Source organism: Erithacus rubecula, assembly GCF_903797595.1.
Source record: "Erithacus rubecula genome assembly, chromosome: 2".
Classification (NCBI taxonomy): domain Eukaryota; kingdom Metazoa; phylum Chordata; class Aves; order Passeriformes; family Muscicapidae; genus Erithacus; species Erithacus rubecula.
Genome location: NC_136685.1, coordinates 41,687,873 through 41,714,417, shown reverse-complemented (window position 1 = coordinate 41,714,417; position 26,545 = coordinate 41,687,873). Strand labels below are relative to the sequence as shown.

Genomic DNA, 26,545 nt, shown 5'->3' with positions numbered 1-26,545 from the left:
GATCATCTCAGAAGTCCTTTCCAGCCTAATCGATCCTGCGATACTGTGACCTGGCTTCCAGCTGCCTGAGTCACACAATCAGAATGCAAGAACCAACCCCACCCAGGACGCAATCTGTTTTCGGGCCAGACCCGAATGTCTTCCCTCCCCGTGTGCCAAGGCTGGGGAGCCGAGCGGAAAGAGGATGAAAACCCGCGAGTGTATTTCTTTGCACAGGTTTACTGTAAGGAGCAGGGTGACCTGCAGCGGGCGGCAGGCCGGCCCCTCACCGGCGCCATGGCGGCGGGAGCCGGCAGGGGGCGCGGCGGGGCGCGGGCGCTGTGCTGGCAGGGGGCGGCCGTATGGCGGCGGCGGCGCTCCGCCTGTGCCGCGCTGCGCGCCTGCTGCCGGCTGCTGCCGCCACGGCCCGATACACGGCCCCAGCCCCGCGGCCGCCTCCGCGCCTCGCCTCTTCATCCTCCTCTTTCTCCTCCGCCTCCTCTGCTCCCCGGCCGTCTCCGCCGCAGCCCGCCATGCAGGCCTTCCAGTACCCCGAGGTGTACCGCGACGAGACCGCCGTGAGTGCGGCGCTGGCCGGGGCAGCCCCGGCGTGCGGCGGCCGCCGGGCCCGGGCGCGGGCGCGCGGGTCGCCATGCCCCGCGGCTCGCTCGGGGCGGGGGTGCCGCCGGGGCTCTCGGGGCTTTGTTCGGCTGCGGCGGCGGAGCGCCCGGCACAGGGCTCCGTGCACGGGGTCTCGGGTTTGTCGCGGCCGCGGGCCGGGGGCTCGTTGGGGCGGGATTGGGGCCCGTGCGCCGGTGCCTCCGGGCACGTCCCGCGTGTGCGGGGTCGGAGCCGGGCCGGGGCGGGGCGGGACCGGGGTGCCGGAGCAGCGGCCGCAGGGCGCATCGCGACCTTCGGTACCGGTGCCTGTGTCGGGGAACCCAGGCCTGCGCCCGGGCTGCAGCAGCGCCAGCACCAGCAGAGGAACACATAGTCTATTTATATAGAATGGCACGTCTCTAACATAGTCCCATCTCCCTGCGTTTCCACCGTATCTGGATACACAGGGGGTTACGGTGTGAGTTTGGCTAAAATGGGTTCGATTTTCTTTCCCTTCCTCAAAGCACTGTGCATTGTGCACCAGCCAGGGAATATTTACATTGCATTTAAACCAAACCTTTTGCCAGCGTGAGCCAAAGCTGGAAAAAATCCTGAAGTATTTACTTTCCTAGTTGACTGAAAGGCTGAGCTGTGCAAGCCCTAGTAGCAGGTATCTGGTCTTCTTTTGTGTACTAGAGGAAGGAAGCCGGTAAATTCAACCACGTGGATTAATATTTTGTGGTTTATTTGTTTTGTTTGGTTGTTATTTTGGGGGTGGACTTTTGATTTTTAAAAATTATTGTGTATATATATATACAGACATTATGCACATATTTGTGGGCAACAGTAGTAGGGAGGGCTGAACCATGGTTTGTGTAACCAGGAACCATATCCAGTAATCAGGTTTTATAATTTGTCTTGAAAACCTTAGGGGTCTTGGTTTGGTTGGTGAGGTTTCTTTTTTGCTTATTAATGTGTCTTGTGGAAGGAATTTATGTGCATTCCGCAATTTTTCTGGTGCTCTTTGTTTTTTCTGAGAACTACTCTGCTGCTTTGGTGCCATCACCAAAGAATGGCAATACTAATAATTCACCTGGGAGCAGTGTGTTGGTTCTCTTTCTTTGCTCCTTAGCACTGTATGCTTTTGTGAAACTCCAAATGCCTTTCATCATGCTATCATTCCTTGATGGATAGAGTTTGCTTGTGTGCATGTCTTTTAAAAAATCACTGTCTTTTATAAATTCAGGTGTCGGATTACCATGGATGTAAAATCAGCGATCCATACTGCTGGCTTGAAGATCCTGACAGTGAACAGACGAAGGTAACCTTTCTTTGCATGTTTTCACAATGTTTTCATGTGGTTCTCTTTTATAGACCGGGCGCATGGGTACTCTGAAGAACTTGCCAATACTTTTTAAAGGTGAACAAAGGTGTAGTTCGTGTGATATCTCTTGGCACCAACAGCAGTGCCATTATTTTGACCCTGTATTTTAATGGGGGAAAGGTTGAATGGGGCTTTGAGCAACCTGGTTTACTGGCAAATGTCCTAGCCTGTGGCACAGGCATTGAACTAAATGATCTTTAAGGTCCTTTCCCACCCAAACCACTCTATGGTTCTGTGAAAGTCCGGAACACCTGGTATAACTTAGATCACAATATTTTTAAAACTAAACCCATGCTTATCTTGCACCTAATTTCTTGGTCAGTTCAAATGCTTAAGGTGGTTGTGTCATACTGAAGAGAAACATTAAAATTTTAGGGTGCTTTGTCCTAAGTACATTGCCATATTAAAATAGTTAGGAAGGGATAGAAGGAAAACTTGGGCTTGCTTTCTTCAAAAGCTAACAAAGTGTGTGTGTGAGTATAAGTTTTTTTTTACTCCTTTTTAAAGGCAAAACTAAAACCACATTCCTCCTGAAGTTATGCTTTGTTAGTGTCTGTTATTACAGATTGCAGATGTTGCAGTTTTCAGCCTGCACTCTGATATAGTGAGAATTTGCTGCTGGAGCTGGGCACTCTGAGAGAATAATGAAAAATAATGACTAAATCATAAAAATAATGACTAAAATAATAGTGATCCAGTTCCTCTGATATTCATGGCACAGGGAGTTGCAGGGGTGATGGCCAGAAAGTGATAGGTGATAGCGTGGAGGGGGTTTCCTCTGTACTGGCTATTAACATAGTGATAATTGTAGTTCCAGGTCCTAAACACAGGCTTCTACCCAGTATGCATGATTGTGTTAGAAAGCTGATGAAGGGCATGATCTCTGTTCAAAAATATCTAACAGTGTTAGATAAAATGTGTCCAGTTAGGAACTGATTCCCTATTTACAAATCTGTCAGCATATATAAATACTCAGATGGATTAAAAAGGTTGATTTGGGATCAGGTTTTAGTGAAAAACTTTGCCATGGACATATTGAAAATGAGCTGTTTAGAAAGCTGGGAGAAGTAAACAGAGGATAATTTAGTGCCAAATTGAGAGGAATGTATATGTGGGAGGTATGGTTATGTTTTTGTTTTAGAGATGCCTTACAGACACCTATTAAAGTGTTTCTTGGGATCCTGTGAAAGATTAGGGATTGAGAAAATGCAAAGATCTGATTTCTTGTATCCCTGTATTCAATACTGTAGTCACATACTGTGAACAGGTTGGGCAAAGAATAGTTGGAGGACAGTGAGACATTCTCTAGAGCTTGCAGTTTATATAGGAGGCAGAATAAGGAATAGGGAATTATAACAACCTCACAAAAGTGCAGCAGCCCAGGCACAAGTTGTCATATTGGTGGAATGAAGGTCATTGCATCTTGCTTGCCTACACTGTAAAAACTACTCACCTTGGCAGAATTTTGCAGTGCAAAATTGCAATAGTAGCAGTATGACAAAAGGAGTGGATAGCATTCCTGTGTAGGTAAGCATGCAAGTATATCATCTTATTCCAAAGTTTCAAAAGTTATTGAATAAAGGGAATTAAATTATTTTTCTGGTTCACCTCTTTCATAGAAGTCAGGGGGAAAAAAATGCTGTCAAATATATACACAAATATGTTGGAATTCTGCTTTTCTAGGTGTAGCAGGAATAGACATGTCAAGCACTGGTGTGCTCACAGAAAGTAAATGAGTAGGCTTCACTTAGTTTCTCTATTGAGTTAGTAGAATATAAAGTTTGCTAATCCCTGAAGCATGGAGAAAGAATGTGATCTTTCCTTTTCTAGCCACCCACAGTCTACTTTTAATTAGGTGAAAGTCAAATAGATCTAGAAAATTTTCATCCAGGTCACAAAGATGATGTTATTATGCATGCAGTGCATTTATCTGCTGCAGAAAAGACTTTTGAAATCTGCAGGTGGCTAAGCAGGTCCAATGCACATTCTTAGAGCTGATAAAGCCAATTGTTGAGTCACATCCTCAGTCTCTTGTGGAAAAGCTGTTGTTCAAGAAGTATGCACTTACATGTTCACAATCTATGTGCTTTACTGTATCTCTTTTTTCCCCTTGTGTGTGCTTGGTTGGAGCAATCAGGGGCAGCTATAAGCAAACTCCCTCCTCTCCAGCTTTGTGAATAAAAATGTACCCTTGGCCAGGTGGGGAAGTTCCTGTCTCCCTTTGGGGAAAGGAAGTGCAGAATGTGAGTTCGTGCTCTGCTGCTGTTTGGCCATTGACTTCTGAGACAGATCATGGAAACATCCCTGGCATAGCTGAAATGTGCTATGCTGGTGAAACACTTCTGGTAATGACATAGGCCACAATGCAACACCACACTTTGACTGTTGGCTTGGCTTTGGTTTAGTTGGACTTTCAGCTTTGTGGTTTGTTTTGACACTTTGTGGGAAATAAGCTCATGTTTAGACTGCAGCAAAGCCTTTTGCTGCTATGTCAGTCATATACAGTACCCTAACTCACTGGCAGTGTAGGCAGTAATGCTGAGCTTGTTCCAGACATGAGGGATGGACAAGTGATGCAAAAGCAGGGATCATGCTGTTCTGACCATGTGTATATTTGAATTAGGGCTAGAACTGAAACTCTCAAATCTACAATTAAATGGATTTGTAGTTTTAATAGACCAGTGTTTTTTTCATGTTTTGATAAAAATTCCAATTGCATTTTGAATGTTCCTTTGTTAAACACTAAAAAAGAAAATGCTCAGGGGAAAGTCACAAGAACTCTGATAATTTTTTTTTTAATTGTTAGGAAAGGTATCTGCTCTCTTGTAGGAGTTGCACTGAACTACCCTTGACTGAATATATATATGAACTGTAAATACATTGCAGAGTAATAACAAAGACTGGGCGTGTTAAAAACTTTTTTTGGAAAGTATACTGTCAGTGGAATATTTATCTTGATAGAGTAGCTTAGTAGAATGTAGAAAGGTGATAGGTTGTAAAAAAGCATGGTTAAAAATTATTTGGTGTGTGTTTCTTGGATGAAATTTAGTTTGACTATTGTTTTAGAATAACAATTGACCTGCTTAATGGCCGGACACTTCAGCCTTAAATAGACCATATCTACTCTTAGTACAATGCTTTAGAAATTGTTTTGCTTTTCAAATTACCTTATTTTCCAAAATAGCCATAAGAAGTTGCCTTACTTGGACCCTTATTCCGTCCTTTCTGCTGCTAGCAAAGTCTGTCCTGGTTCAAGGCTTTTGATACATGCAGAAATCTACAGGTACAATAAAAACCTTTTTCTCTAGGTTCATAAAGATGTGCAGTTACTGTTATCCCTGTAGCCTGGGTGGCATCTGTTTAGCTCAGCATGGTGGATGGGGTTGTTTACTGTGAGAGTTTCTGCTGACATATGTTCCTGTACTTTATCTAGACCAATATTTCAATTACGTGTTGCTTCTTGAGTACAACCTCATGCTCAAAAGTATGGAAACAGAAAATTTCCCAACTGGAAAATTTCTTCTTCTCCATAGAACTCTTTAAAAGATCTGTAATTCCTTGCTCCTTTTTCATATAGCCGTGGCATTCCTTTTACAAATAGTCTTGGAATCTTTGGTGCATACTAATTGGAAATGAGAAAAATATATTGAGTTCCTGTAAAAGCAAAATTATGAGTGATACAGTTGTGAATGTAATAATTAGTCTGTAAGCATGCTCATGGGCAACAAATGCTTGTGAGGAAGTTGTGTTTTGTCTTTGAATATCACTGATGAAAGCAGATGTGGTAAGATGTGTCTGCAGTTAAAAGTGAGTAACACACACTTCCAGTATGCCCTTGCAGCAATGTTGTCATTTTGATGGATGAAATAAAGATGTGTGCCAGTTTCTGTTCCCTACGTGTAACTGGAAAGTGCTTTTGGCATCCAGCACACGGGATGGTCTTATACCTGTTTATATAAGTCATTGTTTCTCTGAAAATATCACAGGACTGGGAGAAGTTAGTTTATTTGTGTGGGATCCATAGGATCCATGGTCCATATTTTTGTGTATGTAGTCTTTGAAATCCATGTACTTCTATTTAGAGAAAAACAGTTCAGATACACATAATTCTCAGATTTGAAGAAGTTCTCTCACCATCTGATGGGACACTGTAAGTGATAAAATGTGGAGGCTGCATGACTTACCACTGGGATGTGCTCTGCACATATTAATTCTTCACCTGAAGAATTAATACATGACTAAACACTGATAGCAGCAGGTGAGTGTGTGCCAGGTACTCTGCCTGCACAGCTGCTGGCTTTTCTGAAGATCTGTGAAGCACAAGTTGTGCAATGTGGATTGTAGCCCTGCTGTTTCTGTGGGTCATGCCTTGCAAAGAAGTGTAACTCAGATGTTACAATGTGTTGATTTGACTGCTCTGTGACAGATTCAGGAGAGGTATGAGCAATAGGCTCTTTCAAACCCTCTTCTGGGAAAGAGCCCTGTGTAAGTGAGAGATGAGTGGTTGGGATTTAGTGCTGGAGGTGAGAGACTGGAGTCCATGGCTGACAATGCAGCTGTGACTGCGAAATTTGGCTGTGAGTTACAGCCACACAGGGTGTCCTGTCCTAATTCCATGTTAGAGACAGAAAAGCCTGCACGTCTGCTTATTAGCAGCTGTGATTCACCTTAAGATGCTTAGGTATTAATTTTATTTTAATATACCATGCTATAAATAGGGATGATGAAACACTAGCAGAGCACCAGGTTTTCCATGCATGCAAGAAACAGCTGGAGTGGTAATGGTTTTGATCACTGTCTTTAAGTGTTCCTGACAGGGAGCTGGAGTGCTTTAAAGAAACCAGACTTCCCAAATTCTCAGAGATTAGCACTTTTTTCCTAAGCACTGGTCTATGAACAGTCCTTTAGGCTTCTAAAATACTGGCTGGGACTAATTCTGTGTGTTATATTAATAATATGAACAGATGATGCACATGATATTTTGTGTTATCTTAAAACTCTTCCCAGATCCTGAAATAATAGTGCAGTCTGTAGGAAATATTTGTCATTAGACCAATATGAAAGTTTTAAAAAGCATGGTGTACTTTTGGAGGTTGTTACTTTAGAGTTTTTTGGGAGGGTTGTGTTTGTTTGGGTTTTTTGTTTGTTTAAGTTTTTTTTGGTTGTTGGGTTTTGTTTTGGGTTTTTGGGTTTTTTTAAGGGTAAAGGCAAGACTGTCTTGTGTTCTGGGTGGTTGTCCCAGTGTATGTCTGGAGAGTCTATTCAAGGTATCAGTTGAGTCTTATTACAGAATCGTGGCATAATGCAAATAAGTATGTAGGATTCTTCATGTGTGACACTGCATAATCTATATGGGGGAAAGATGTCTGTGATGCATGCCTTGTGAAAAATGTCTTCTGTAGAAAATAGGCATTTCTGCTTTAGTTTATATTTTGTTGGTTGTTTTCTTTCAGGCTTTTGTGGAGGCTCAGAACAAGCTCACTGTACCCTTTCTTGAGCAGTGTCCTGTCAGAGGACTGTTCAAGGAACGAATGACTGAACTCTATGATTATCCTAAGTACAGCTGCCACTTCAAGAAAGGAAAAAGGTATGTGAGGAGTGTCTTTGGAGGTGGTGGTCAGAAGCAACTACTAATTAGGAAAATAAATTATATTTGTATTTATTTCCTTATAGTTGAGAAATAACAAAACTAAGACAATGTTAACATGTGATGCAGAGCACATGGTGCTTCACTCTCTCTGGTTCCCAATCATATTATCTTCTTCTGTGGTTGTAGACTTTTTTTGTTTAGTCATAGCAGTGAAAAGCAGTAGGAATTCCCTTGTGAAAAACTGTTCCTGTAGCTGCAGGGTACATGGGGAAAATCATTTGGAGGACTTAAAGCAACCGACGTAAAAAGATCTGGTTTTTTAGGTACTAAGAAATCCCGCTAAATTCCAGTGCCTAAGCTACTCGTATCCCTTTTCTAATTCTGTGGCTAGGTGAAGAAATGATGTTTCTGTGTCTTACCCATGGTCTGGAGACTGCAACTGCTACTGAATTTAATGTGACCTCTTTTAGAAACACTAGCAAGCTTCTAGAGAAAGGGAGTAAAGGGACTTAATTACATCTAAAGATTGTTTTAGTAGTTGAAAAAGAGGTAGTACAAACAACCAGCCACTCTTAATCACAGGAAACTCAGATAATATTTTTCAATATTTTCAAATTGATCCTTGTTGAATGGGCACCCAGATATGCCATATATGTGTTTACCATCATCCACAGATCATGAGAAAGGGAGGATATTTGTTGCCTTAAGATTTCTACACAGATAATGAGAGGGATTTGTTTTAGTGAGGAGGGCACTGATACTTGCTACTAAGAGAGGGAGATTCTGTACTGTGTGAGGTACTTGGTGAAAGTATATGGTGGGGAATGAACCCAAGCTGTTGGTGGATTTAATGTGGATTTTAATTGTCATGAATGTGGCACAACATGTCAATGTATTAGAGGTGTGAGGTTTAAGCCTAGAAGCAGTAGGGCTGTTTAGGACAGTGCTGCATCTGGAGAAGTATGCCTTATTGAGTGAGTCAGGCAAAGCTTGGTAGTTTCATGTGATGCTCATGCAGATGTAGCAGGCACACAGGTCTGATCAGTGACTGCTCTGGATTCTCTGACCCAGTCTCCCTGTGCAGTGCAAACATGTCTGCATGTTGTTACCTTCAGTGCTATTAAGGCTTAATGTTGCAGAAGTGCTCATGGCAGTGATAAATACAGTCTCTGCTAAGAGATACAAATTCTTAATTTGATGCAGCTGACTGTCCTCCAGGAAGAACATTTGTGCCAGCAGCTTAATGTGCTTGTAATTTATGACATGTTACTTTGACTTCAATAGATGTCTTTTTAGTCTTTCTGAATGATACTCTATCTCTTGGCACGTTCTGGATTTAAAACAGAGCAGTTCAAATATAATACAAAAAAGCCCTATGTTGTAGTGGTTGAGATGATCAAGAGGTCTCTACCAAGTTAAATAACACTAAGTAAGGTAAGGAACTATTTTATTTGAAGAATTTTCTGAACTTTGCATGACACTTAGAAATTTTTAAATTTAACTACTCTGGTTTTCTGATGAAGAATAGCTGCTAAAGGACAGTGTCTGAAGAGTTGTTCTGTAGAGTCTGCAGAAAGGAAGGGTGTCCAGGGGGGTGCTCTGTCTGTCTCACTGCTTGACCTTTGCTTCCTAGCTTGTTGTCTAGCATTGCAGAGATGAAATTGGCAAGAAAATGCCTGATCAAATAGAAAATTACTTTTATTTTTATTCTATTTCTTTTAATCTTTCAGTTTTGCACTTGCTGAACATTACTGTTTTGTCATTACTTGAACGAATTACTAGCTGATATTGTTAACCAGGCCTTTGTGAGTATATTATTCCCTTCTGGCTTTACCAAGTTCCCATATTTGTACCCAAGTACTTGTCAGTCTTAGGGAATATATGAACTTATTTTTAGATTTGAATGGTGCTGTGTAAATTTCCCTGTTCCCCCAGGTGAAGCTGCTGTCTGGATTTTTTAAGTAATTTGTTTATGTAGTAAAGTTCTATGAATATAGGTGTTAATTTCTTTGAGCTTTGTAGTGTCTTAGGATGTGAGGAGTATCACTCACTAAAGACAAATCTGTAATTGCCTGTTCCTTTTTCAGACATGTGTTTGTAGGGACATTGAAACAGTTTTGGTTCTGTTTGTTTTGTCACCCAGTATGGATGGAAAGCAGCTGTATGAATGACAAAGCTGAGAACATAAGGGATGGGAACCTGTGCCAGTACTTGTAACAGAGACATGCTGCAGCTGCCAGGGATGTTTAACATAGACAGTTATGTGGAATTTATAGTGTACTTAGCATTCTTTGAAATGCATTGTGGCAAATGCAGCTTTTATTTTTAAGGGATATTTTGGGTGCATCCTACCCATGGCTCCTACTCTACTGTGAAACTTGTATTTCCCTAACCTGTTCATCTGTCTTTTATTTACTTCATGACAACCTCATACAAGTTTTTTTGTGCTTGCCTAACTGAAAATCAGAGTTCTTCCTATTAATTTTTCCCTCTTGTGTTCTTTTAGGTATTTTCACTTCTACAATACAGGGCTCCAGAATCAGCGAGTTTTATATGTACAAGACTCCTTGGATTCCGATGCCAAAGTTTTCCTTGATCCAAATAAGCTTTCTGATGATGGCACTGTGGCCTTACGAGGTTAGTGAGACAGCAGTTCCTGCTTAGTAAGTCTCAGTCTTCAGCAGAAGTTGAAAATTTAATCAAAGTAATTACAATAGTCCCATGTGGACTGTAGGGTGTTTCAGAAGAACACTTGTAAATCTACATTGTATCCACAATTCACTTGATTCAGTTTCCCAATGCTTTTTTTCACAATTTTTTAACAATAACTTTGTCCAATTAAATATGAGCAGCTCTTGAGCCTGTCCCTAGCAAGGGAAAAGAGTTTATGCATTTATATTGATTGGTTCTCTTAAAATTGTATTTTGCATCTTTAACACAAGCCAGCAAGTTAGAGACTATGAAGGAACATGGCATAAACTTCTGTGATCACAAAATTGTGTTGACTAGGGCTTTAATTTTTCTTAACTCTTTTTGCACTCCCTAGTTGCTCATTTGTAGAAGCAGACTCTTGGACCTAAAAAGCCCTCTAAGTCTTAATTTTTAATTAATAAAAGCAGAGGACAGAATTAGTGAATGTTTCTCTAGAAGTGACCTAAATGAGAAGAATCAATATGGCTTTTTCTATGGAAAAGTTCTGCTTAATCTGTGTGTATTGCATTCATATAATCTTTGTGTATTTCTAGAAGTCTTACGGCACAGTCTCCTTCCAAATGCACTTAGAAAACCAACAGCTGTGTAAGAAAAGGGGAAGTTCCTGGTGTTGATTAATAATTGATGTAAGGGCAGGGAAAGGAAGAATTGATAGGCTGTCAAATAGAAATCACCAGTAAAGCTCTCTCATTAATGATTCTGTGATTCTGTGATGTTGAAACAGAGAACAAAACAGGAGACACCATTACATTAGTAACCCAGGAGTTTGTACAATTGAACACTGAATCAAGTCCCAGTCTCCTCAGCTCAAAAGGGACTCTGAAATACAGATTAGAGGAGGGCAGTAGGAACAATCAAAGCAAAACCTGAGTGTGCCTGGATTAATCAGCTCAGAAAAGGGACAGTTTAGCAAAGATATGAGAGGTCTGCAGAATCATTTGTTGCATGCAATAGGATGAAGGGAAGAAATAAGTGTTAATTAGTCATAATTTATAACAAGAATTACAGAATATCAAATGAAAGCAGTGGGAGTCAGGTCCCAAGCACAGAGGGTGATGGTTCATGCTGCAAGAAGTAGATCTGTAAAACCCATTTCCAGTGGATGGTGGTGGTGGAAAAAGCCCAGGTCGACATAATCAAGGAGAAGGGAAGCATTCATGAGTATTAGCCAATCACTGCATGGAAAAGGAATCTGCTAAACTAGAAATGGTTGGAGGTGATAAGAATATTTGAGGCAAATATTACATGTGCTTGCATTGTTCTTGCATTTATTCCTGCATTTTGTTCTTTTGCTTGCATTGAGCAGTATCAACACAAGTTGGGGAATGAAGAGATTGAGAGCATTCTTACTAACAAGGACTTGGGGATCTTGGTGGATGAGAGGCTGGACATGAGCCAGCAGTGTGAGCTTGCAGCCCAGAAAGCAAATTTAATCCTGGGCTGCATCCAAAGCAGCGTGGCCAGCAGGGCAAGGGACAAGATTCCGCCCCTCCACTGGAGTCATGTGAGACTCTGCCTGGAGTACTGCATCCAAATCTGGGCCCCCTTGTAGGAAGGACATGGACCTATTGGAGGGAGTCCAGGGGAGGGCTGTGAAAATATTAGAGGGGCTGGAGCACCTCACCTATAACGAGGGGCTGAAATAGTTGAAATTATTCAGCCTGGAAAAGAGAAAGCTGTGGGATGACCCTATAGTACCTTTCCTGTATCTAAAGGGGGCCTACAAGAAAGCTGGAGAGGGACTTTTTACAATTTTAAAATGTAGTGATAGGACAAGGGGGAATGGTGTTAAACTGAAGGAGAATAGGTTTAGATTAGATACTAAGAAAAAATTTTTTACTGTGAAGGTGGTAAGACACTGAAGGTTGCTCAGAGAAGTTGTGGTGCCCCATCCCTGAAAGTGTTCAAGGCCAGGTTGGATAGACCTTTTAGCAACCTTTGTCTAGTGGAAGGTGTCCCTGTCTACAGCAGGAGAGTAGGAATTAGATGATCTTTAAGATCCCTTCCAATCCAAACCATTCCGTGATTTTATGGTTGTTCTTATTTGCATAGACATCACATTCTGCTTTCTCTTGAGAACAACTAGATGGAATTGTGCTCTGAATCAGAATGGCCACTTCTATGTTGTTATGGGAGAGAATGTATTGGTGTGGCACAGTGGTGCCTCTCAAAACTATCATGTCCAGGAAATGCAACTTTTTCTTAGGTCATTTTTTGGTAGAGTAGATACTTTCAGGTCTGTACAGGCCTATGAAAATTCAGTTTCTTCACCTGACTTGATTTACAAGCATGAATTTGATCTTTATCAACAACAGTGGAAGCTCTTTATTCCTCACTGTTTGGATAAAGTGAAATATATATCACAGGTCTTAGCTGAGAATATTGCTAATTAGCCATTTGCATGCTAGTGGCAAAGTTTTCCAGTTACTTCAGTTTTCAGGGTTTTAAAGAGTCTCGTTTTCAGTGGCTCCATTTTTTAAGTGGTATTTACATTATTTCAGAATGCATAGCTTGCATCTTTGTTGGCTTCTTTGGTACTGTTTCTGTCTTAAAATTTCACTCAGGTTCTCTACCTGTGTTTGTTTTCATTTTCTAGTTCTTCCTGCCAAGCTCAGGGCAGTAGAAGAAATGTGATTCAAACCGTAATTCTGAATTTGGGTGTAAATTATGTTGCTGAACATGGATACACTGTACCTGTGCCTAAACTTGGATCTGTGAATTAATTGGGAAGTCCACAGAAACTGAAAAAGTGCTGTGAATCCCAAATGATAGCAGATGTAGTGTCTTGCACTGCTTTTTGGAAAATAAACCGTCTCTTAGTGTTTGGTGAAAAGTTCCTTTAACTAGTATCTCAATTTAATCTCTCTTCATTTTTTTTGTTTCCAATTTCCTAGGTTATGCATTCAGTGAAGATGGTGAATACTTTGCATATGGCCTGAGTTCTAGTGGCTCTGATTGGATTACTATCAAGTTTATGAAAGTAGAAGGTCCTGAGGATCTCCCAGATACACTGGAGAGAGTTAAATTCAGTTGCATGGCATGGACCCATGATGGAAAAGGCATGTTCTATAACTGCTACCCGAAACAAGAGGGGAAAAGTGATGGTAGGTATGACCATGTTATGTGGAAGCAAAACCAATTTTGCAGTGAATTGATGCAACAAATGAAATAAGTAGCTATACTGGTTGTGCAATTAGAGATCAAATTATGTCTTGTATGGGCAAAGCCTATGTTCAGTTAGCATGAGTCACTTCTTGTCTGCTTGCCCCTCTTTTTCTCATGAGTTTGCTGCTCCTTTTCTTTTTTTCTGAAATGATTTACTTAGGTTCCATATTGTTGGTGGTGTTAGCTAGAATTTGATATCTGGTGGCAGCTTACTTAGATCTTTCCCCTTATGCATTTGTGTGGGCATAGATAAACTGCTTTGGGGGATTGACCTGAGGAGCAGCAGTGTGAGGCATAAGGTTTTTGTTGTTCAAACAGATTAATTCATGTGTGGTTCGCAGCAAAGCAAAATGAAATGTTTATGCTAGTAAAATTCAAGGAACACCACACAAAATGGAATAAGTTGCAGAGGAGCATCAATGGGGAAGGAATTTAGCAGCTTTTATTATAAGGCAGAGCTACTGAAAAGTTTTTTCTAGAGGTGTGCTCTTTGTTAAACTGGAGAATGCCTGAATTTTGCCTCTGTATTTGCTTTTGAAGCCTGTAATCTTGCAAGATAGATACCAACCTTGTTTTGTTGAAATTTTTTTTACCTCCTATTTGTACTTCAAAAGCTAAAGTATTGGAAAATGTAGCATTAATGAAATTAAAAAAATAATAATTCAAGTGGCAGCTCATGCAGTGCTTTAAAATGCATCACTTTTATGTTTTCAACAAATAGAAGTATTAAGGTTTCCAGGAATGTTAATTAGCAGTAAAACTCCCTTTAGTTGCTCTGGGTGAAATAGAAATGAAAATATCATTAGAGTGTGGCAGGGATTCTTGGTTTTCTTCACTTTACTTGCTTTTATTTCTAGAAAGCAAAGCTTGATATAATAAATCTTCAAATTTGAAGAAGGTATAATCAATAATAAAAGGAAAGGGTTATTGTTTAACCAGGTTTCCAGCATGAAGTTTTACCTTATTTTGTAGGAGGAGTTTGTTTGGAGGGGAATGGTTGTAGCTTGGAACCATTCCTAGTTCTCTCTTCTGAATTTCTCTTTTATATACAAAGGAATACAGAAGTTTTTAAGTGTTTCATATGATTGTTGCATTTCTTTGAGAACTTACTGGTTTAAATATCTTCATTTCTCTAGGCACTGAGACCTCTACTAATCTGCATCAAAAGCTGCATTATCATGTGTTAGGAACTAACCAGTCAGAAGATATCCTGTGTGCTGAATTTCCTGATGAACCAAAATGGATGGGTGGAGCTGAGGTATGATAAATGTCCTGCACCTTATCATTATCATGTTCTGCTTTTCAGATTCTAACAACTGATAGTGGATATTAATTTGAAAACATTTTGTTAAAAGAATACTTTTTATTAGTGTTCAGAGTTGACAATTGAACTAGGAATCATTAAGAATTCCTGAAAATAAGACTTTAATTTGGTTTAAATCACTCCTCCAGCCTGCAATGACACAATCATAAACCCTTCTTCATCACTGAGGTCATTCTGCCTGATACACATTCCAAGACTGAGGAGATCATTTGATGGACAATTATCTCTGTTACTTCTTCTTGGTCAGTGTTTAGCCCCACCTTCTACTTCCTGTGCAAAAGCTTATTCTGATAGTCAGCATGTCTGGATATTCCCTGTCATGTATTTATTTGGTTATGTTTAATTTTGCAATGTCTTCCCTGAAAAATAAATATATCTGTTTCTGCTTAATTGGGGAATGGAGATATACAGGTCAAAATCTGTTAATACTCTGTGTATAATTGGTGAACTCTAAGTTTCCCTACAAGTTTTATCAGGACACATGTGATACAGACTGTGTTATTGGAAATGGAATTGATTTCCTGAGCTTATTTTGTTGAACTACTACTATATCATGCAAAGTCCCAGTAGACCTTCTGTAATTAGTGTGTTTTATTCCCCATATTAGATTTAGCCATGTGCAGTCCAGGGCACTGTTTTGAAGTGCTGCTGGAATGTAGTGATGGTCATTCCATTTATGAGGAAGCTGGCATTTTTCCTATAGATGAATACTTGTAATACTCTGTACTCTCCTGCCTGCTATGTTTGATCAGTATATTTTGTTTCTATATTGGTCTCTTTTTTGTCTGACACTTTTGATGAACATGAGGTGTTTTTAGCCTAGTTTGGGGTACTCAGTACTCAGTACTATTTGCAGGAGCAAATACTTTTCTCTGAAAAAAACCTTTTTGAAAAATGTGGTCATCAGCTTGTGTCACTTTTCAATGCATTAACCCATGAAAATGTTAGGAGTGTCTTTACTGTGGGCTGAGAGAAAACAAAGGTTCTTTTAATCATCAGGAGAAAAATATTCTGCTGTTAAAAAAAATAAAAAAAATAAAAAACAACAAAACCCAAACCAAAACAGTGCAATTTTAAAATGTGGTTTTATCCTTGTTCAATGGGTCAAAAATCTTCTTTTCAGGCCATTCCAACAAGTTTTCTGGTCAGTTTTTCTAAGTGATTGAGAAAGTGGAAGACAACAAAGTAATGTGGGAAAAATTAAAATATCATTAGTCAAAATCAAATTATATGGCTGTTTGGTGCTGTGCTGAATGTATTTCCTTGGTGCTAAGATGCTGCTATAGATTTTAAAACACAACTTTGCAACTCAACACGTTATAAAATGCATGCTTTCGTGCATTCCTGTCAGATAAATAAAATGTTTTTATTTTACCAGCTTTGCTAGTCCCACTAGCTAGAGACATTATGTTTTACACAAGTTTCAGTGAAAACAGTTGGGTTGTGGTGTGGATGTTCTAGTGTTAAGTACCAAACCTTTCTCTATGGTGAGGGAAGAGTTGAACTTTCATACTTAGGTTTGGAGAGAATTTGCAGATCTTGCAACCAAGGTCAAGGAAGAGAAATACTTCACTTGCAAGTGAAAAACACTTCACGAGGAGATCCTTCAGAGACTGCAAAATTAATAATGTTGCCATGATGCTTCAGCAAAAATAATCTCAGGTGCACTGTAGGGAATCAGAGTGGTGTGTTCCTATTCTCAATGGAGGTAGGAAACTAGGTCATTCATAAGGACAAAAGAGGGTTGTATAAAATTTTGTCAGCTAAATATATTTAAATACAATATGCAAACAAATAGCTTCAGGGTTCTTTTCTTTATTATACATTCAACACCACCCCCAAGTATGCTTGATTTAAACAAAATCTGTGGTGCTGAAAATGGTGTTGGCAGAGAAATATAAATGTGCTTCCAGCTCTTCACTTGAATGGATTGTTTGTGAGGAAAAAAATCTGTTTATTGTTAGTGAGATATGTAAGTTTTGTAAAAGAGGGTATTAAATCTTTTCATCAGTCTAGAAAAAGCATATGCATTTCTGTACAGATTGTAGAATGGTGGGAGAGTTGTGAAGAGCAGGGATAGAATTTAATTGAATAACAGCCCAGCAGAGGGCAGTCTGGTATGAAGATGTTTAAAACCTTGGCAATGTCATAGGTACTCTGGGAAAGCAGGAGCTTCCCATGCTTCTCTGTTTAAGTGGGATTTTCTTGCTCCTTCTCCAGACTGACTGAGCATATCTCTCTTTCACAGACAGACTGTTATTCTCAAAGTTAAGCAATAAGTTATATAACAGTCTTTCACAGTTGGTAGTGCAAGGAGTCCCTGTGGTATCAGCAGGAAAATAAGCAGAACAGAAAGGAGTGGGTGAGGGGAACCCTCTTATCTAGTTCTGCTAGCAGTAAAATAAGTACAATTTTTTGTGTTTTCTAACAAACACTGTGCACTGTCTCCAAATTGAGAATTTTTTTTTTTAATTCTTGATTTTATATTTAGAACTGTTGGTTAACATCAGTGGTTCTGTACCAGGGAGGTGATCTTGCACATGAAATTCAGAGCAGAGGCATAGTTTGTGCCAGATGTGTGCTGGCTGTAATGTTTTCACTGCAGCAACATAGAAGCATCCACAGGGGAAGAGTGAACAGCATGGAGGGGAAGGGCTGAAAACATTATCAGTTCACTGAAGTGAGACACACTGCTGGGTGAAACAGGGCTGTAGGAATTTTTCTAAATCCTTACACTGTCTTAGTCAAGGATGAATCTTGAATAGAAGCCTAGTCTGAGTATCTTCCTATAGCCCTGGCAGTACGCCCAGAGAATTTTACTGTTCAGAAAGAGGCAGGTAATCGTGGCTGCACATGGGACTGTGGGAGCTGATAATCTCTTACATAGCCAGGTTCCAGATGCTTTAGTGCTTTCATTCAGCTCAAAAACAAGCTGAAAGCCATAGTAAAAATTGTGTGTAACGTTTGTCACCCCAGAAGACTACTGATTTTATTCTGTGCTAGACTTAGGAAAGGGAATGCATGTAAATATATGTGTACATATTGCTGTGTTCCTCTTTGGAACAAGGCTGCCTGGTGTTCTGTTGGAATTGTAATAGTCATGAGCACAATGATCTAGGGTCTGTTCTCTGGCTTTGGTAGGGCTCCTTTAATCCTAAAGTGAGCAGAGGCTCTAAAGGATAATGGTCAGAATAGAAGTACTCTTTATACCAGCACATTGTATCTAGAATCCAAGAATAAAAACTAAACTGGAATAAGAGATTTACATTAATACAAAGAGCAAGTTTTCTGACCTGAGTAGTGGGTGGATAGGAGACATCAGAATGTTGTTTGCATATAACTATGTCCATATCCTGCATAAAGTGTGTCAGCCTGTACCTTAGAATGTAGGAAGCAGATTCTGTTTGACCTCATCCTGAAATTAAGTGTTGCTATGATCACCCATCATTAGGGGTTCTGAAATCTGATGGATTCTGAAACCAGCACTCTACAAACAGAAAACAAAACACCACCTTTACAGGGTAAAGGGTAGCAGCTTCAGGTGGCTTGGATTGTGCAGACAGTCCCAAGAGGTTGCTTTGTGAGAGGGAGTTCGTGCCCCAATCCTCAATGTCTCAAAAGACTGTGAGAACATAAAATGTGATAGGAGCTATTTGCAAGCTTCAGTGACTTTCTGGCACCACTGCAAAGATTATATCAGAATATTGCTTTATGTTCCCTTCATTGAAAAAACAACAAGCCAGTACCATACCCCACAACCCTTTACGAACAGGAAAGAAGATAGCTTGGATTTTTCTAATAAAAAGGGAGATAATAAAAGTGAAATTTGAAAAGCTAGGAGGCTACTGTGGGAGGTCTTTGTCATCATGCAGGCAGATCTTTGCAGCACAGGGACGTGCACATCTGTGATAGTAGAACACTTGAGGCTGTTCAGACAGTGCTCTTGCCAAAGGTTTCAGCAAATTTTACAGTGATTTTTTTTCTCTGTAGAACTTACATGCTTTGTGGATTTTTGTGCTTAATATTTTCCTTTGTTCATCTGATGGAAAGCTTAAAAATACTCATAAATAACAAAACAGGTAATTTCTGCAGGAAGTGAAAGGTTTTTTGCATGTAAATTCTTCTTAGTGGAGTCATATCCATGGTCAGTGGTGTTATTTAAAAATCTTTGTGCAGTATATATCCAAAGTTAAGGAAAACTGCTGTCATGAATCTCTTTTATTGTGTAAGACTGGTGTCTTACATAAGTATTTTAGAAAAATCTGTTCAGTCACTCTGGGTGGTGTTAAGCTGTTGCTTCCATAGCATATAGTGAAAATTGTAGCAGTGTTAAAATTCAGCTTATTGATGCAATGAGTTTTTAGTTCCTAGTTATTAATGTCATGCGTTGCATGATTGCATCTTTATTGCCACACATCTTTCTTTTTCTGGATGATCTGATCTTTCATGGCTGGGTACATTACAGTTAGTAATTTGATCTTTTAGCTCTTTTGGAAAGCTTTGATTCTGTCTGTGATTTTTGTGAGCTTTGATTTTTAAGGGTTATTTTTGTGCATGATTCATTTGCTGTGCTTCATTGGAAATGCATTAGATAGCAATGACAATTGCTCAGTTTCATATGCAAAGGGCAGCAGTGCATGAAGAGCAGTATTTTGTGAAATAACTGCAGGTGCAGATCAGGTTGTAGATTACCATGGTGTTAATGCCTGCAGTTAAGAATAGAGTTTATCTTTTTCTCAACACAGGCATAGGATCTCAGAACTGAATTTTATTTATTTTACTTTTAGTACCTTATTACACAGAAACAAATTACACAGTGATTAGGTTTTTTCCACCTTGATAATCAAAAAGGACAAAGGTAGTAAGACTTCTGGTTTGTTTTTTTTTTATCTGTAAAGGAATGATGTGTATATATAGTTGCCTTAACAGAATACGATGTACTCTAAGGGCCCCAATTTGTGAACTAAATATAGAGAGCTCTTCCTTATCCTGAATCTAGCAATGGTAACTGTCCAGGTAGTGTTCACAGAACTTGCATTAATATTCACTGCTGGTATGCACATGATTTGAAAGTAGAGCTTTCTAATATCTCTCATATTGGCATTTTAGTTGAGTGATACATAAAGCCAAGAAACCCAAAAACACAACAGCTTTCTTGTGTTTGTTCTTTTTTCTTGTTGTTTGTTCAATTATGTATGAATTTTTGGTCTGAAATCTGCTGCTGCTGCTAGACAAAATATTTCTCTTTGTTTTTGCTATGGAGCCTCATAACCCTTTGCTTTTTCTAATATGGCTTGTAATGAATTAGTTGCATTTTGCAACAAAAGATGAGATTTGAGTGGTTAGAAGATTCTTTTTACTAATTAGACTTCAAATAATTTTTCTTACTTTGGTGTTCATTGATACATTGAATTTACATGTAAACTGCTGCTTCTCTTAATGTTTGTTTTGGCAGTGGTTACTGTTCATCAAAATGGAGAGAACAGGTAACATTGAAACAAATCACTAGGCAAGAAAACAACCCAATGAAAACACTCTACTATAAAGGAAGATTTAAAGATTTTGATGCTTGACAGAATAAATAAAAACAGTACTTAGGAGTACAGCTGTCGTAGTGTATGTTTGTATGGTGTAAAGATAGTCACAACAAATACGTAAGAAATAGTAGGTCTAACAAACTCAAAATTTTTAACTGACTGAATACCAGTAGTAGTGAAACTAAAATCTATATACCAACATCAGCTCTTTGAAATGATCATTCCTTTACTAGTGCTGAGTTAGGGATTAGTGCTGTGTTATGCCAATAAAATCATTGTTATACTGGAGGTTTTTAAAAGCTGCAGTTAAAAGGCTACAGGATTTCTTCTGCCCTGTTTTGACAGATACTAAATATTGTTTTAAGAGGTGTAATTACTTTGTAGCCTGCTTACCTTTTGCCAGTGGGTGTTATTTGAAATGATAGTAATTATTTTAATGAGAGAAATGTGCACTGACTGGCATTCCAGATCTCTCTCAGAAATTCTTGAGATATGTTTCCTTTTCATCTTAAATGTGGGACACCAGGTCTGACATTGCAGCTGTCCCCCTTATGATGAGCCATGGATGCATTCTGAGATTTGGATGAGGTACTAGTATGAAATTTCAGTTCGTAAATTTGTGAGCCAAGAGCAGGAATTGCAGCTCAGCTCATAAAGATGATGTAGCAGTATAATAATCATCCAAATGATAGTTGGTAAATCCTACTTCCTTCTGCCATCCTGAAACCCAAACTCTTGTCTGTTTACAGTGTAGGGTCAGTGGCTTTTGGGCCACTGATTACACATTCATCAGTGCTACAGTCTGAGCTGCCTTGAGCAATCTGTGCCCCTGTTATTCATGTTTCCAGCTGTTTGGTGCTGTGTGTTAGCTTGGCCATTTGTGCAACTGAACAGTGCACTGATTGAGATACTAATCTGGCAGAGGGGCTTCTTTTTTTCTTCTTTTTATTGTGAATTGTTTAAATATTTTTCCTTTTTCTTTCTCCTTCCCCTTCTGGTTTCTTTATTTTGTTTGAAGGTTTTTCCCCTCTGGATTATTTCTTTTCTGTTGTCTGTTCCTGGGAGGTTTAAATTTTTCTTTGTTTGCTTGGGTTTTTTGGTTTTTTTTGGGGGGTGTTTCTCTGGAGTTTTTTTGTTTGTTTGTTTGTTTGTTTTTGTTTTTGTTTAATATGCTACTTTTACAGTTGGATCAGTTCCCTGAATTGGTTTATTATACAAATCGTGGGTGCTTGTACTAGCATGACATGGGGAATGAACTTAGATGAGCACAAGCAGCTATAGCAGTAGGAAAAGCTGAAGGTGGAGACTGCATAAGTTGATACTGCTGCTAAGATTGCTTATCAAACTGTAACTTTGTGGGTGTCTAAATCTGCAGTATAGTACTGAACATTTTGGCATGCTGCATCAACTGTCTTGTCCTGTTTCTGTCAAATTCCTTTGGGTTGTAGAACTCACTGGTATAAGAATAGCTTTAGTGATAGAGACACACATAATTGGTATCCCACTAGCAAAATGCTTTGGGAGTTCTTATTTCAAATTAAACATAAACTGCTATCAACTCTTAACTAGTCCAGCTGGGAATATGGAAGGAAAAATTAGATGTACTCGGATTTGCTGTTATTAGAGATTCTGAATCACCCTTGAAAAACATCAGAAATTTGCACATCTCTGTTCTTTCTTGTAAAGAAAGTTTTTAGACTTCCCTTAACTGTTTTATTCACAGAATCAAATAATAAATTTATGTGGGTTCTGACCATGACTAAAAGAGTTTTGTGTGTCATAATCTTCAATTTAACTTATATCTGTATTTTTATGCACAACTTTAAATTACTTGTTATGCTTTCTCAGTTGGTAAGAAGGTGAAAGGAACTTGGTGCTTTCAAAATATGGATAGATGTTCAAGCAGCATATTGCAGTCATTTTCTTAATGAAAATTTACACCTGCAATTATTGTTTACCTTAAACAGCTGAAGATGTATCTTTCAAGAAAGATACCTAATCTTGGTTTCCATTTCTGGATATACTTGTTCCTAGGAAGAAGGCAAAATATCTCAATTTTCCAGGCTGCCCTGTTAAAGATGTCTTTGCTGTTTCATATAATGGAATGTTTTTTGGCTACAGTAGGACTCTTAGGTGTACTTTTCTATTTGTCTTGTGAGCATTTGGCTGTATGGACTTTTTTTGTTAACAAAATGCCTGTACAAATACTATTTGAAAACACTCATTTGGGGATTATTTTTGTTTCAAGAGTGTTTGTTTGTTGGGGTTTTTTTTGTTAATTTTTATATACTGAAATTTATTTCTGTTCTACTAGGCCCCTTTCTTGTATCTCTAAAATTGTGCATCTGTTGGAATAGCAGTATAATTAGAACCTAATTCTTCTGAAATTTTTGGCACAATTCATTCTACAGATATTTTACATAACCAATGTTACAAATATAAACTGAAATATATCTAAGAAGTAATTACAATATAAGAATTGTTTTGAAGCTGTGTGTAGTGCCAAGTGGAAAATTTCCAGAACCCAGATTTGTATTTGTATTTTGTGACTGGGGGTTTAAATTTCCATTAGATATGGTCATATGAGAAATGTGGACAGTAAACAGCCTTCTCTATCAGCTCTGTTAATAAAACATCAACATTTGGCAATTTTGAAATATGCTCAAAACAACTTAGTCAGGAGAGGGAAACTTTTAAGTTGTTGATTTCTTGTTACTTTCTGCTTTTCCTGCTTGGACTTGCACTTTCAAAAGCTTTGTCAAGAAATGTAGTATGTTTGCAAAGCCTGAGTAGCAAGAAGGATTAATTGATGGCTTTCTGTACTAGCAGGCGCCATTTCAGAAATTCTGTTGTGTGTGTACATGCATGTGCAAAAGCGAACCAAGAGGCATCATCAGATAATTTCTAATGTGGTTGTAGCTTGTAATGTTCATTTAAGAGCAGCACTAGATTTTTCTGCATGTGTGAACTCCCTTTTCAAGTTGGACTTCTTTTTTGCAGAGGTTGAATTATTTTTCTGTAACTTCTTATAGGTGTCGGATGATGGTCGATATGTCTTGCTGTCTATCAGAGAAGGCTGTGATCCAGTGAACAGACTGTGGTACTGTGATCTACAGAAAGAGTCTCAGGGTATATCAGGTATGTGTTGCTTTGCAAGTTTGCTTCCTTGTAAGACAATATAAGATTTGAAATAATTTGCGTTTGAATGAAAAAGAATATTTATATATATATATATGTATTTATATGTTCAAATATATTTATTGCTTAACCACCTTAATGCAGAAATTAGATAAAATAAGCACTGCTAGCATTCTGGTTTTTGTTATGTCTCAGCAGATGAAAAACTATTCTTCATTTCGTAGTTTCTTTAAAAGGTCACAAGGAAAAGTTGGTATAGTATGAGCTGCCGTACCAATGTATGTTCCATTTCATTCTATGCCACTCATACTGTTCCATGTTTAAACTTTTTTCATATTTTAAGTATTTCACATATCTCCCTTCAAGCACTAGTAGCGCTTTTTTTCCAAAAAGTGACTGGCTTATAGATAACATTGGTTTTTTTCTATGTATAGTACTAGGAAACAAAAATCCTCCAGTGTTATTTGGTAGCACCGCTGTTGTTACAGTATCAACTCATATTTCAAAAGCGCTTTTATGAGGTGCTCCTTCCTTTTCTGCTAGTTGGAGTAGCCTTTGACTTTTGTGTATCAGGCTTTGTAGCCATGATGGTATGAGCTGAAAGAATGGCATTTTAGACTGTTGTTAATGGTTGGCATAGTTAGCTGGTTTACTGATTGGTAGTTTTGTATTTCCAGAGTATTGGATTGTTGAAAGGTACTCCTCAATACATGTTTTGGATAGAACACAATTTAGCTTTTTTGATTCTTGCAGCTTCTCTCTTCAGAAACTTCAGAAACAGAATAAATACTGCAGTAGCTCTTTGTTGAATATTGGATCTCAAGAAACTTGTTCTCTTGTTTATTAACAGAATATTTCAGGCTAAAGAGAGGACACTACTATTGACTTGTGTACAACCAAACTTCAGTCAAGACTGACAGCAACTTCCACATGCATAGCCAGTTCTTTGTTACTTGTACATGCAGGGTCAGGCAGGGCATCTTTATTTCTTTGGCTTCATGATCACCTTGGCAAATTATCCTGAAGACACTCTAGAATTCTAGATTGCTTGAGCCCTAGATTACATTGTCCTTCCACACATAAGACATCACAGTGGCTAGAATTCCCACTGTAAGGAGTATGGCCTGTGAATGAATCTTCTTCCAGTTGTCTGAAGAGGGCATCATCTACTTCTTCCTAATTAGGAAGTCCATAGCATGTAGTAACTACTACATACAGTAGACTACTACTCCGTGCTCTATAGCACACTAAATGCCACTACAGTAGTACTTGTGCTGGTCTGCCTGTTAATCTTAACCTATGAGCTATTGACCATCTCCTGAATTGTCCCAAGGCAGGACTCCACATATAAAAGACAATTCACCTGCTCACCTTGCCAGCCTGTCCTTACTAAACAATGTAAACTTGTTTACCTTACTAAACACCTTGATCAACCTGTGGTAGCATGGCAGTCCTGTGAGCTGTTCCGCCATGTCTCCATTATCCCAATGAGGTCATGGTCCAGAAACTGCACACAGACTTCTAACTCCTCCTCCGTTATTCCCATGTTGTGTACATCAGTGTAGAGGCAGTTTAGGCAGGCACCCAAGTGTGCTGATTCCTCTCTACAGGTTTGAGAGCTTTCTCCATGAGGCTGTTCTGCAGGCACTTCCTTCTTTATGTGCTTTGAGAGACTCCAGCTCTGTTTTGTGGTTTGCTGTGTCTCATTTTTACCACCCAGACCCTTGGCTTGCCTACCCCATCCACATCTTCCTTACTTGTTGAGGAATTTCTTTCTCCTGTTTTTTTCTGGTTTAAAGCTCTGCTTACTGGGTTGTCTAACATGCAAACATCCTTTTGCTTTGCTTAATCCAGTGGACAACAGTGCAGCAATAGTACAGGATGGGGTAACCTAGAATTGCTGCTGAGTCATTGGTTTTTCTCTTGGATGTGTATGGACTATTGTCTCCTGTTCCTTATTTGCAGCCTGCTTTCTATGGAAATAAGAGATGCTTAATCCCACTTTGCTGTTGGAAGCATTGGCTCCCAAATGCAATCAGTGGTAATGAAAAAGCAGGAGTCCCAGTGGTGCAACCCTCACAAGAATGTGTGGGAGATCACTTGACCAGGCAGAGGTGAGAACATAAGCTTGTGGCATAAATTTAATCTTGTTATACCTTGAAGATTCACTCAGATGGGCACCCTTATGGATACCTGAGATGTGGAGAAGGCTTCAGAAGAAATTTTTATAATCTTAGACTTGAGCCACTTTCAGTCAAAGTTCTCTCCCCTGTGGATTTTCAGAGATATAAAAGTCAATGAAGATTTGTCTTCCAACTTTGATATTCATAGCAGCTCTCTCCTGTGTGAATTCTTGGATGACACTCTGTTTATGCTAAATCTTAATATAAATTGAGTTAGAATGTCAAATGACCTTATACAAACTGATACATCACTAGGTTTCACTTTTTCCAGTGTTCAGAGACTTGTGTCTCTGTTGCATACAAGACTCTGTGTGTTATACTCACTTATAAGAGGACTTTTAAGATGTACTTTTCCTTTACATCTGTTTGCTTGATCATTATGGTGTTCAGCTGGGCTTTGTCATCGCTGAGAGGTTGTGGTGACCTGAGATGAAGCTTCAGAACCCATCTGTGGATTAGAAGGAACAATTATAAGCACAGTTACATTTCTATAGAGCTCCTTAAACAATGTGTTTTCTATTCTGATTTTTCCCAGAAGTGCTAACTGTAAGTCATAGATCAATTCATAGTGTGTTAGACAAGTGTGTTCTCAGAGTTGAAATAAGGTGTAACAGCTATAACTGGCAAAATGCACTGGAATATCATAGACAAGTAATACTGGCTGATAGGGAGGTGTATGATTTAAAGGACTGATAGAGTGGACAAGTGGAGTAATTCTGTTTGGTTTTGAATTTGTAAACCCATTTCTTTGAATGGGCTATTGGGCTGAGTTGAGTATGTGATAAGAAGGCTAAGTTACTCTAAGCCACATGTCCATTGAACAGCTGTTACATCATTGACTGCTTTGAGATCCAGAGTGGATGAGAACATTAATGATTTTTCTTACATTATGTTGTAAGGAAGGACTCTGCTTGCTGCCAAATTCTGTGTTGG

At 39.1% G+C, this 26,545-nt stretch overlaps 1 protein-coding gene across 1 annotated transcript in view; it reads left to right on the top strand.

Moving 5' to 3' along the window:
• The first annotated feature begins 316 nt into the window (after nucleotides 1-316).
• PREP (prolyl endopeptidase) overlaps nucleotides 317-26,545 on the top strand; it is an 86,217-nt gene continuing 59,988 nt past the window's right edge. Inside the window, exons 1-7 of the mRNA XM_079298711.1 lie at nucleotides 317-557; nucleotides 1,826-1,900; nucleotides 7,417-7,550; nucleotides 10,060-10,190; nucleotides 13,160-13,369; nucleotides 14,567-14,688; nucleotides 23,324-23,429. Of these exons, the coding sequence (XP_079154837.1) occupies nucleotides 342-557; nucleotides 1,826-1,900; nucleotides 7,417-7,550; nucleotides 10,060-10,190; nucleotides 13,160-13,369; nucleotides 14,567-14,688; nucleotides 23,324-23,429 (994 nt within the window). The 5' untranslated portion in view covers nucleotides 317-341. The remainder of the gene's footprint in view (nucleotides 558-1,825; nucleotides 1,901-7,416; nucleotides 7,551-10,059; nucleotides 10,191-13,159; nucleotides 13,370-14,566; nucleotides 14,689-23,323; nucleotides 23,430-26,545) is intronic.